This window comes from Neopelma chrysocephalum, unplaced genomic scaffold (genome assembly GCF_003984885.1).
Source record: "Neopelma chrysocephalum unplaced genomic scaffold, ASM398488v2 Primary Assembly neopelma1_26, whole genome shotgun sequence".
Taxonomy (NCBI): domain Eukaryota; kingdom Metazoa; phylum Chordata; class Aves; order Passeriformes; family Pipridae; genus Neopelma; species Neopelma chrysocephalum.
Genome location: NW_020897695.1, coordinates 14,656,653 through 14,669,890, shown reverse-complemented (window position 1 = coordinate 14,669,890; position 13,238 = coordinate 14,656,653). Strand labels below are relative to the sequence as shown.

The following is a 13,238-nucleotide window of genomic DNA, read 5'->3' as shown; positions in this document are numbered from 1 at the left end:
GAACATGCTTAAGGCTTTCTTCTCTTCAGATATTTGCAGCTGATTAGCTCCCAATTCATAACAGAATTTCTCATAATTGATGCAACTGTTTATGAGCACACAGTGTGGTACCTTTCTTCACATTTCTGCTATTTGGGTCCTGAAGTTCATCCAGTTCTTTCTATGTGATGCCTCAAACTCTGTTCATTTTTATTGAGCTTATTAAAGTTGCTGAATTTTAGCCCATTTTCATTTCCCTTGCTTGAGTCGAAACTAAAAATTAAGCTTCTAATTATGTACCACCATAACCAACTCAGTCTGAGGAATTAGCGATGTCTATTTGTAAATCCATGCATGTGTTTGTGTGCCTAACCCTCTACCCCCATATTTTATGCATATTCAGAATAAGATGCCATCAAATGTGACAAAAGATTATCTAATGAACCATTCAACTATAAGGCTTATCTAAATTAAACACTGTGTAAAATAAATTACAGTTTGCTAAAGAAAATGAAACATATTTTACCTTTCACTAAAAATTGCATTTACTCCACAAATTAATCATGTTTCTCAAGGTTGATAAATAAACTAAAATCTCAGCTCCTATAAGCACCAGTTTCTGTGTTGGAAGGTAGAGACAGATAGCTTCTACACTAGTTTATTTTTGTCTGTGGAATGTCTCCTGACAAAAGGCAATTGTGCCCACAGCATATGTATATATATATGTGTGTGTGTGTGTGTGTGTGTGTGTGTGTATATGTAGTGCTTTCTGCAATTTCTTTCTTTTGTAGTTGTTCTGTTTCTGTCAAGTATTTCTTAACAGTACATGCCCCTCAGTCTCTGTGAGGGGTAAGGTGAAGTGGCAGGTAGCGTGAGGCCTTGTGGGTTCTTGTCTGAAACATATCTGCACAAATGGTGAATTAAGACTTTCTGAAGGGATGCAGAACTTGGGGCATCTTATCAGCAAGTGTATTCCTTTGTAGAGAGTGCCAAGAGACTATTCTCAGTTAGCTCAGAGTTACCCCAAAGTGCTCATATCTTGACAAATTGTTTGCCAAAATCACTTAGAAAATGTTGTGGGTTTTTAGTTGAGTGATTTTTCCTGTGTTTTTCACAGAGGCCTGTGTTCTGAGAGAGGATTTTCCCAATTTCCTGCATCTTGTAGTGCCAAGAAAATATGAAATCTGAATAGACATAAAGATTTCTGGTATTCAAATGTCAGGGTTTGGACTAAAATAAGTGCCAGATTTACTTTTATTCTGCTTATGTGTCCTTAGAGACTGCTATTAGTAGGGGTCTAGTGCTTGCAATAGCTTATACTCTAGAAGAAGCATATTTTGTAAGTCCACTTCTGTAATGACCTGCATGTGCCTGATTCCCAATAAAACAATTCATATTTAAATGTCTAGGTAACTTGTAGAGTATGGATCTTCATTCATTCATACCTTGCAAGTCTTAGAGATGTGTAAGGATAATTTTATTTATTTTTGTTCTGTGGAACTCAAATCATCCTATATCATCTCAAAAGGTGTAATTATTTTTCCATGAAAGATATCTTTCAAAAAGAGCCCCAAACCTGCAAACAACAAAGTAGTTTTTTTGTTGGTTTTTTTTTTGACTGATCTGCACCTCTTAGCACTGGATCAGCAGTGTGCAGGAGGATGCAACATGTTTCTAAGTAGACTTTGACTTACTGTTCTTTGATGGTTGCAATATAGAATGTTGAATTTTGCTGCCTTGCATTAGTTTTTTTCAAAATAAAATTAAAAAGAGGAGACAAATTTCAAAGGCAAAACCAAGATAAAAGACAAAATATAACTTTACACTCTTAACAACGAATTGAAATCTGGACTTAGAGAATTGAACTTTAAATTACATCAAAAATATCTAAAAGCAAGTTAAATTGCTTTCTTATTTAGATTTTATTTGACATTGACACAGAAGCACACATTTTCTATTCTCCTGAAATAGTGTTAGTTTGAAAAGGATCCTAGTCCTATGCTGTTTGATGTGACCTCTCTAAGGGATGAGTATCTGATTTTTCATCCTTTCTGAGAATCTATAATCATATAGGACTTTATTATCATATGGAATTTTATGTCTTAATAGTCATGCATATAAATAATTCTGGTCGCTGTGGAAATGTCAGAAGGATTTCACAGATGCATCTTGAAGTGTTAAATCTGTTGAAAACCAGAGCTCCTCCTGGGTTGTCATGGACAAACCAGCTGGGTGCCCTCTTCTTGTTGCGTTCAGACTCCCTCTCGGGACAATCAGACCTTGCCACTGACACTTTGCTGCCTCACCTCATAGGTTTGAGGTCTGTCGTAGCAACTCTGACACCATTAAGCAACTAAACAGTCAACAGATGTAGAGCGAGTTGCAGACATGAAATAAGAACAAGAAACCTACTGGAGTCAGGTGAAATTCCCTTAATCTCTCTCCCCAGAGACAAAGGAGAGCTGTGCAAGTGTTTTCCAGACTAATGGAAAAAATCAGCTTTTTCGGTTGCTTTACAACAGAAGATGTGGAGAATATAAAAAGGTAGTAGAATGCCATCTCCTGCACAGTAAGAACGCAGGATAGAAAATAAGATGAATTATTTATTTCTGTATTTAAGCACTTGGAAGGGATGCAGACAAAAGCAGTGTGAGGTCATTTAAACTGAAAGAGTCTCATATGAGGAAAGGCATCACAATCAGGTCCAGAGGAGCAAGGATATTAACAGCATGTAAATGGTACATAATAGAGTAATGAATGAAACAAAAGACTGTTTTTTGAAAGTAAATGAATAATGACTTCATGTAAGTCTAGAGTCCTACATTAATTCATGCATATGCTTAATTTAGATGGGATAATTCCTGTGGTGACCACACAGAATTATGTGTAAATTTTAGTGAGACTGAGTCACATTAAATTTGCAAATTAAATTACTGCTCAGAAATGTTATCTGATTTACAGGTATTAAATCTACAAACTCTATTAATTGTTTGAAAGTAGGTAGCCAGTGTATATGTATCAGATGAAAAAGTTAAATCCCACAATCTATGTTAGTATGAAGCTTAAACCAAGCAGTCCACTTTTGGGAAAGTTACTACGTGCCCTCGGGAAAAAAATCTTGTCTAGTTCTTATATACAGTCTATCCAAGGTGGCTACTGTAAGGGCTGGTGTAGATTCATAGTTTTAATTAAGCAGTTATTAAAATTTAGACATAGAATCTAAGTAACAGAACTTCATGGTAATAAAGAGAGATACCTTATTTATTTTACTGAGAACATAAAGCCCCACAATTTTTATATCTCCTTCTTAGGAAAAAGTATTTTAGTAATATAGGTAATTATAAATAAATTTTATTCAATTCTTGTTTTGCAGGGAACAAACTCATTGCAAAGGATCATAATAATAAAAAAAGGTTTTAAAACTGACTCCATTTAAGTAAGAATAATTTTTTTACTGAGAGGAAACAAATACACTTGCCATACAGCTGGTTAGAGTGTATTATCGCACAAACACTTCAAGCTGCTTTGTGGTAAAAGGAGCACAGGGGTTAATATCATTCCCCCACCCACTTAACCTGCATGAGAAATTTCTCCCTAAACTTGAGAACAGTGTGGTGGGAGGATGCCCTGAGGGCTGGGGGAAGGGGATGCCCAACTGCTTGGGTGCCGTGCAGCAAAGCTTTGCCTGACGGATGGTGTTCTTTGAGCCTCACAATGAGTTTAGAAGACTGGATCATCAACAGCTAATTTTTTCTAAATGTACTTTGAGTTTTATGGTTTCACTTGGGTCTTTTTCCAGCTCTGAGTTTGTGCAAAGATGTGTATGGTTCCTTGCATGATTAAAGTGGCAGGGATGATTTACATAGGGCAGGGGGTAGGGAAATGCTGCTGTGTGGGTGGCGAGATTAATCTGCAATGACAAAGTGCCCTGTATGGCAGCTCCCCATAGGGTCCTGAAAAGACTGTTCAGGGCCTTTGTCACAGAAGCACATAAGGATCTGTGCATGGGATGAACCATGGGGTCTGGGAGGGGCTGGCAAACACTTCCTTAGTAGCCCAGAAATAAATGATTATCCGGATGTGTCATGTGGAGCCCTTCTGGGATCCTGGGGTGCCACTGGTGTGCCAAGGTAGCACAGTAGGGAAATATCGCGCTGGCTGGGGAGAAGAGCTACAGGGATGGTGTGGCTGGCATGAGGTGAGAAGCTAGGCCAGGAGATGTGAGAGGCAGTGACACAACCCTTTATTTCCCTCTTCTCTGGCTATGACTTTGTAAGTGGTTCTGTATGAAAACAGATATAATTATATTGAGTGGCAGGGGTGTGTTCTCATTGGAAAAGTGCCCATGTTTTCATTTTAACTGGGGTCCTTGCTCTGTAATTACTTGTAAACACTCTATAAGTTATATGAGCCAGATGGTACAGTAGATGGCTTTTAGCGACTCCTGGAAAAGAGAGAAGACTCTGACTAGACACCTTTTACTTTTTTTTTTTTTTTTTTTTTTTTGCTGTTGGGAGCATGCATAGATTACAGCTTGCTTTAAACAGAGGGCCAAGATGAAGCCTCAAAACAGAGGCAGACAAAAACCTCGCGCTGAGTTTGGCACTGGCAGTGTGAGATTGCTGAAGCTGCAATGCCGATCCAAAATATATATGCTGTAAGGTGCACGAGAGCAGCAAATTGTAGGCTCTTGCCAGTGTCCATCTGCTTCACAATGACAGGGCTTGTAGGGGACCTCTGTTTTCTTCGGTATGGGTTCCAGCGTGGCTTTGCGAAGCATCGTCTGTGTTAGATGTATTCTGGTTTGGACAGGACCTGCAACTCCTGCCCTCCATCGCTCCTTTCTCGGAAAGTCCCTCCCAGCCTTTGAGTTCTTCTTTCCCTGTAAAAAATAAGGAATGATCAGAATTAAAACGGACAAAAATAGTTAGTCAGTTTACGGACTGTGTTTGTGTTCCCTCCCTTCTTAGGGGGTAATCAGAGTGACAGTAAAGGAGCAATACTCGAAAGGGGGGCAGAGGCGGTTGCTGAAGAAGCAGTAGATGAGGGGATTGATGGCACTGTTCAAGGCTGGCAGGTTCTGAATGATCACGGATGCGTAGAAGCGCTCTTTAGTCTCAGGCAGTATGTTGAAGTTGTCCAGGATATCAAAAAGAAAGTAAGGGCTCCAACAGAGAACAAATGCTGCAGAAGAGAGAGAGAGGAAGAGCTTGACGTTGGATAGCTGAGCAATTTAGGGAGGCAATTACACACTCATGGAGAGACTGTCATAACACATAAATATTTGTTTATGCAAAAACCCCTCTCCCTATTCAGGATCTTATTTAAGAGAATAGTTATTAGATTGTGCTTTTATTTGTCTTTATTTTTATTTTAATGCCTATAAAATATATTATGTGTGCTCCTCTAAGTGTTTAGAATGCTCCCTTTAGACATATTTAGACACTTCAGAACACTACACAACACATAAAGGGTAAATAGGTAGCCAGTTAAAGCATCATCAGTTGTAGTGAAGTGCTCTTTTAATGGTCCCCTGAGTGAGCAGCCAATCTAAATGTACACGCAACCGAAGCGCTGCTCCATGACAGCACTGCCTGTCATAGCCACCTATTAAAAGAAGGCTCTCAGACACCCAGGAGCAAGGAATGACACTCTTTCACACCACATTACAGCAAACCAACATGTCATTCGGCATGCTGGCTGGAGGTGCTGTGTACATGGAATGTGCAGGAAGATTTTCTAATTTCCTTTACTGCCATTTGAGAGATGAATTTGAGGAAGGGAAAAGAAGACTGCATTGCTCATAGCCTCTGGTTTTTTTCCGAGGTGGTAGGGAAAAAAAAGGTCACAGATCTACCTTTATTTGCAACCATGAATGAATCTGTTCTTCACAAATTTTTATATCATCTCTTCTCACAAAGGCTTATGATTCGGGATTTCCATAGAAATGCTGGGACAGGCAGTTCGCTTAACAACCTATAAGTACCTGGGTTGCAAACAATCTGTAAAATCAGACACATGGTCTCTTCCTGGCCCAGATGAGACAGAAGAGTGACCTCATGCCTGTTTCTTGTCGCATTAATCAGTATTTCTTCGCTGGCACTTAGCTGAGTGCTCCTTGAAAGTGCCAGGAAGAGGTAAACTCACCTCCTGTATTGTAGAGTAACCAAACAGGAGCTGTCTATGCACAGATATCCATAAAATAGCAGTACACAGTGCCAGCATGTGGATCATAGCACTAACTGTGCAGAACTTTAAGTTGCCTGTTTGCACATCAAGAGAGGGTCTGTGCCTAATATTACCAAGGTACACTGAAATACTGAGCATCCACGTGAGCTCTTAACACCTGATGGTCTTGCAATAGTAGTTGCATCTGACAAAATCTTTCTCAGAAAAGTTCAGACACAGAGAAGCTGTTCTTGGGCTTATGAAAAGTATGAATCACACCACCCTCTCTCACGTCTGCAGACACTACCTCTACACGGTGAGCTAAGCAACTCAGTAGTGGCTGTTATCACAGTATCCTCCAATCTGAATTTTGCATAGTATTGGAAAGAGAAGCAATCTCTTTTTCAGTGTCAGGGGATGATAGTCAGTCCTCAGGAGTAAACAGCTTTGGTTGCTTTCCTGCATTTCTCTGCAGTTAATCACAAGCCCTGTGTGATGCTGGTTTTATTTATTGAGATAGAATATCAGCCTCCTAATTGCATCAGAATACTGTCATTTCCCTGGGAGACAGAGAACGCCTGCACTGAGTCATCTGTTGCTCAGTCAGGAAAGGAGGGTTCATTCTTTCCATCTTGGCAGGCAACACACCTGTAACATCAAATGCAATCGCTCCACATCTTGCCTCTCCTTCCTCTGCCTTGCACCAGCCCAGCAGCTCACATGCCATACATAGTCTCTAAGCCTAAAAGACAACTCAGTTGCCAAACCTTTCAGCAGTCTGGATGGGACTTTTCCTTTTAGACATTGTCTCTTCTTTACTTTCATAATGCACATGAGGGGCTGTGCATATAATTCCATTTGAGGCTTACGTCAGATGCCTAAAATAGGACTGTATCAGCCAGAGGAGAGAGGAAGGACAGGGTCAGAAGGCAAGTCAGGGATCTAAGTTCCTTCTCTGAGCCACCTACTGCACTTTGTCTGCTGATGATGGAGGTTGCTAGGGAGAAGCAGCTTCCTCATGTCAGCATCCTCCCTAGCTATCAGCTGAGGGGCTTTTCACTTACCAAGGATAATTACAATGCTGTACTTGATCGCTTTCACTTTTGCCCTTGATATGAACCCACGACTGGTGTAGCCAGCAGAGGTTGTGCCACCTGGGAAAAGAACAGTTCAGCTAGTAAGAGAATAGGGCTGGTGTGTGGATGTGTCAGTGTGTACCTTGGCAGGCAGAACAGGAGTACATAGCCCCATCCTTCCCTGGTGTCAGTCAGGAGCTCAGTAGTTCCTGAAATTTGGGCACTTTCAAGTCTGCTCAAGTCGAACCCTTAAAACCTGAGCCACCCAAAATTAAAAAGGTAAATGTAAGCAGAGTAGATCTGTCTGAGGCGTTTTCACATTTATAGTCTTGGGATGGACTGCTCACTCATTTTTTAGCTTTCTGTGGCCAAGAATTTCTGATCTTGAGCAAAATCCAGACTTGCCAAGGACATGTGAAAACAAAGAAAAAGTGTTACCTAGGTATATGCTAGAAAATATTTATTCTGAAAATGGACAAAATTCTAGGAATAGGAATTCTAAGTTCTAGAATAAGTAGTTTTCACTTTTTAATCATTTTCTCACATATTTTTCCTATTGTTTCTCTAAAGAGGATTTAGTGTCAAAGGAAAGAAAGTAAACAATGTAGAAAAGAGTTGTGAATGAACATTTACAGAAACCCCATTTCCACTGCTGTGATGGGGGCCCAACGCAACAGTGCACATCCAGGCATTCCCAGATTTGTGAGAACCAGCTGGAATTGAATCATGAGGTTGGAGTCATGTGCATGCTGAGACTCACCAGGACAGCTGGATAGGATGACAGCCTGAGCTTTGCTCTTCATCCAGATGGTTCGAATCACGATTGAATATATGACACTACAGAAGGGAAAGAGTCATTGGTATTATTAGGCACAGTAAATTTAGCAGGCATCCCGGGTCATTTGTGCTCTATGAATACACGTGTCTATGTGTAAGGAGTTCATTGAGATGATGAAGCTGCATAGGAATAATAATAATAAATGGCAACAATAGTAAATAAGATATGACTCTCACATAGTATTTTTCAGAAGCAGATCTGAAGAGTTTTCACCATGGAAGTCCTTATGATTGTCCTGGCTTTGTAGATGTCAAATCTGAGGCTCAGAGGAAGGCAGTGATTTGGCCAAAATCTCACAGGCAGGAGCTCAGTGGGGATTTTGAGCTAGCCAAAGCCAAATCCGCCTGGGTACCAGCCCCAGGACACTAGCTCTGACATGAGGGAAGCAGGGGGAGGGACCTGGTATTGCTGTATGTACCTTTCTGTTTTGGTGTTACTTTGTGAGTGTGAAGCTAATGAATAAAATGGTACCTTGGGGAATTTGGTAGGGGCGAGATCCACAAGAAATGCAGTTAAATACAGCAGTGCTCAATTTTGGGTCTTAAGGTCCTGTGGTGGAAATCAAGGAGGACAGAAGTATCAGACAGATAATTCAAAAGCAGATCCGCCACAATTTGCATATTTGGAGAGAAATACACACTTTCCATGGGAATAGGTGAAAAGTGCCCTAGTGCACAATGACCTTGGATAGCTATGATCTTTCCCTAAGGCAATAACCAATCTGAACTTCCATTGGTTTAGTATGGAATAGGTAAAAATAATTTCTTCAAGCTGAAGATCTGTTTGAACCCACATCCTCCTTGAGGATGTTACCTTTCAGCAGTTTATATACAAAAGATACGAGGCCTTGCTCTGACTGCCTTTTCTCCTACAAGTGTGCGTAACGTGCAGCTAAAATCACTAAGCAACAGCATACCTGTGACTGCTGTTTTCCTTTTTGGTTTGCTATGGAAGACAAAAAATGATTTAAGAATATTTCAGCTAATGCACTCAGGTTGCCATGTTTTCCTGATTTAAAAAACCAAGCATCATAACAGAAGTCGTCATGTACCATTTGCAATACAACACAGTGCTCTGGAGAATCTGGGGCAGCCTGAGCATTAATTGCCTTAAACCTTAGTGGTCCCTCTGTTAAAAAGTGCAACTAAGAACATTATTTCAGGGTGTTTTATAGAGGCAAAAATGTGTCTTACTGTTATGTGGTTTATTTTCATTGTCAGAAGAGGCATTATTCTTGTTAGACCTTTCAGACTGATATATGAGCCTTTCCTACAGCACCATCAATTGCTAGACACGCTTGCAAAGGTGATATTTGTGCTCAGAAAGCTATTGGAAGTTTGGAGGTTTCCTTTCTGTGGAAGTTTGAGCCATCTGGTTTCCAGACTTAGTAGGTGAGAACTGTAAATTCATTGTGCGGTCTGGGCTGTGCAGTAGAGCCGTAGCATCTTTGCCCAGTGAGGGGTTTGCGTGCAGTTGCTGTGGACTACAACTTGCTCTCCTTAATCCCCTCAAAGGTCCAACTTGGCTCCCAGCTGACTTGAACATTTTTCTTTTATCTCCTGGCTTTTCAAGAGGCTGTTTATTTAACAGCTCATACACTTGAGAGTTTCTTTCTACTTTGTACTGACAATGGTGGAAAATTCCCATATTATTTTTCCTTTGTTCCAATGAATAAGAATGTATTATAATGATAATTGTTGTAATCTCAAAACAATTTCCAGCCAATTCTTAAAAGTCCAGTCCAGTTTCTATTGTCTCCCTAGCCTGCTATCTCTAGCCTGGCCTTTATATTTGTAGTTGAAACAATGTCCCCTCTGATGCAGACTTGCCTCTGTCCAGCAGGACATGTTCAGTGCTGCTTAAGCATCAGGACAAAGAGGTCTAATTCTGCAGACAAAACAGTCAGACTTCCTACTTCCAGCCAAGTGCCACAAGGATTGAATTATAAAGTCAGGCTCCTCGCTTGCTTTCTTTTTGACCCCAGAATGCCTTCCTTCTTGGCTGCAGAGTTTGGTAGGAACATGCCTTTTGCCAGATAGTTATAGCATTTGTCTTCTTCATTGGCATTTCACATATGAGATTACATGTGATTCATTTGTATCCCTAATTTTTAGGACTCCAGTGGAAAGCTGAATTCCTGTTTTAATCCAGAGGTTTATAAGTGCTGCCAACATAGTGGGTTTGTGCTGGTGTTTTTGTCTCTGTTCATCTTTCATATCTCTATACCTGAAACCATTGGAGCCTTCCTTGTCAGGAGTGAACCAGAGGTGGTGTAAGGATGCTCAGGGTGGGTGTCAGGAAAGCCAAGTCACTTGTTATGCTAGGTACTCTTCTGAGTGATGGTTTTGCCATCCACAATTATGCCTTTATGATTTGATCTCTCTGGGACTCCAAAGAGTGCCTAACTCGAACTAGTGCCTAACCAAATTTTTTTCCCCACAGAAATGTTGGCATGGAGCTAAGAAACTGGAGTTTCCAGAAATTTGTCACCTAAACCTTAGGATCATAGAAGGCAACTGCATGTGTGTTTCAAAGCCACAAGAGTAAAACACTTATGGAACAGAAGTTGTGTTTTTCTTACAACAGAAAAACACCTTTTTTTTTTCAGAATGCATTTGTAGCTCCTTTCTTTCTGTAAAAGGCAGCTGAAGGAGGATGTGGAAGTTGGTCAGATCTCAAAGGGTGGGAAGAAATTCCTGCTTGGAAAATGAAATGGCAGATGAGCAAAGAGTAACAGGGAACAGATGATAACTGGTATTCAGAGGGGTGTTTGACAGTGGTCTGCACCATTCTGACCATATTGTAATATCTGTTCCCTTCCTCTGCATGTCAAGCTGCTCAGCCTTCACTATCAAGTGTAAAAGCACATGATGCACATTGCCACAAACCCATTTTTCAACCCATGTAACACATCTGCATGCTGCTTGCTCTTGTCTCCACTGAAAGCACTGGGAGATGTGATGTACAGTTCTTTAGGTCCAGATGTTGTCATGCTTCTTTGTATTTGTAAACACTGAGTGCACTGGTCTTAAAGCCCTCACTGAGGTTTCTTGGGGGCTACAGAAACATGTGCTCTAGTCATTTTAATGCACACTATGATATGAAAATATTATATGAGTTGTTGTGGCCCATTATTTTTAGGTGAAAAACTAATGAAAGAGTACTATTTATCATAGAGTAGTCAAACCTGAATGGAATATTCATCCAAGACATTTTGAAAAGGAACTCTCAGGCTTTGAAGACCACAGAATAAAAAGGACATGCTGTTGATCTGAAAATGTGACAATTTTTCTAGCCCTGATAAAATGCATGTCTTGAGAGGTGGCAGGAAAATACAAGAATATGATTCACATTATGGATATATCTGAAAAAAGGAAATTCTTTGCATCTCCAAAAATGACTTAGCTTGATCCAAATTCTGAAGGACTAAGACCCATTTTCATAATTGCATCTTATTAGTTAATGGTATTGTTTAATAAGCCTCATTGGTAATTACAGCATTCTTTATCCAGGTAAATACGTAACTTACGTTTAGTCATACATGAATAGTCCCACCTCATCTTTATTTTTAATTCATGGATCACTTTTTTGGGAAAATGAACTGTCTTCTGGTGAAGTTGTGTATTGGTATTATCAATCGTAAGAGTTATTGATCTGCCCACTCTTTAAACACAGATTATTTATTTTAAGTAAATAATTGCATTATGACAGTATCCCATCCAGCCTCAGTATTTTCTAGTAAAATGAGCCTTTACCATGGCAAAAGTGCACTTAAGCTCCCTGCTAAATGCTTCTATTTATCATTCAGCATTGCCTATTGTTCCTTATAATTTATTTGTGCAAAGTGATGCAACTGCATTGTTTTATGGTAGCTAATTTACAGTGCTGTTTATCTAAAGAAAAAAGGCATATGTAATCTCATTTGAACAAACCACTGCAGGTATATGTGATGGGTAAATGAAGAGATGGGCAGATATTAGAACATATGTGCAGGATCTATGCTTTCTTATTTAGAAATGGAAATTGCAGGCAAAAATGAATGTGCTCACTGAATCAAGCTCAAAAAATGACCTTTAGTATTATTTTTAATGGTATTTCTAGTTCCTTTATTTGATTTAATTCAGAGAAATACCTTTTATTTAATCTATTTTTTTTATTTCATTACAATGCCTTGGATTTAATGACGTATATTTCCTTTTAGTCAGTTCTGGTTTTTCTCTTCTAATTATTTTTCAGCTGCTCCAAAGCAAATGTTCTCTTTGGAGTTTAGATTTTTAAACAGCAGATGGATATTTTTTCCTCTATGCTTCAAGAGGAAGTTTAGCAATTTTTTTTAAACATGAATTTGCAATTATATTAGATAAATGCCTATGTATTGCATTCATAATATAAAAATATATTTAGCAATCATGAATAACAGCTAAAACCCCTCTGAATTTCTGAATACTCAAGTGCCAGAATATAATTATGTTTTGACAGAGTAGTGATACAGAATAGAAACCCAGTAGCTGTCCTGTCTCCCCATCACAGGATCTGAGGGGCCCAGATGCAACTACTGGCAGGAGAGCAATCTTGACCCATATCTAACCTCTGCTCAGCAATGCTCCAGAAGTTTTCAACTATCACAGATACCATTTGAGCTTTTCTTGGTGTATTTCAGCATAGGAGAAAAGGCTTTGGTTATAGTTGATGACACTTGTCCTCAAAGAGGAGAGAATTAATTACTGCAGGTTCCCTAATTACTTTTTTCTGAATTTTCTGAGGTTTGCTAGGTTGACAATATCAACTGCAGAAGTGGTAGAATAGTGTAAATAAGAGGGAACAGGCCAAATTTTTAAGCACAGTATAGAAATACCTGATGCGGGATCTGTGGCTCTCCCTGTACAACACTGAAATAGTGGGGACAAGGAAAGATTTACATTAAAAGAACAAATATTCTCCCCTTTTTTTCAGCTCTCAGAGATAACCACACACTTGGGTTAAAGATACTAATAACAGGTTTTCATTCTGTTTCCATTATTCAGGTCTTGTTCATTTGTATTATAATCAGATGAAAAAAGTTGCCAAAAAACCACAAGCTGTTTGATAACTGATTGCTGACTTCCCAGTTGTGAAGAAGTGGTAGGAATAGACCTCACAAGTATTTAAATCTTTCAGGCTGTTGCAGTTTTCTTCAT

At 39.5% G+C, this 13,238-nt stretch overlaps 1 protein-coding gene across 2 annotated transcripts in view; it reads right to left on the bottom strand.

Annotated features, from left to right (window-relative positions):
* Positions 1-2,597: 2,597 nt before the first annotated feature.
* NPSR1 (neuropeptide S receptor 1) overlaps positions 2,598-13,238 on the bottom strand; it is a 59,941-nt gene continuing 49,300 nt past the window's right edge. The window contains exons 6-9 of one of the 2 annotated variants that reach the window (XM_027675661.1): positions 7,984-8,060; positions 7,212-7,301; positions 4,983-5,163; positions 2,598-4,861 (exon numbers count right to left, since the gene is read on the bottom strand). In XM_027675661.1, the coding sequence (XP_027531462.1) occupies positions 4,768-4,861; positions 4,983-5,163; positions 7,212-7,301; positions 7,984-8,060 (442 nt within the window). In that variant the 3' untranslated portion in view covers positions 2,598-4,767. The remainder of the gene's footprint in view (positions 4,862-4,982; positions 5,164-7,211; positions 7,302-7,983; positions 8,061-13,238) is intronic. The other variant, XM_027675662.1, reaches the window with a different exon arrangement.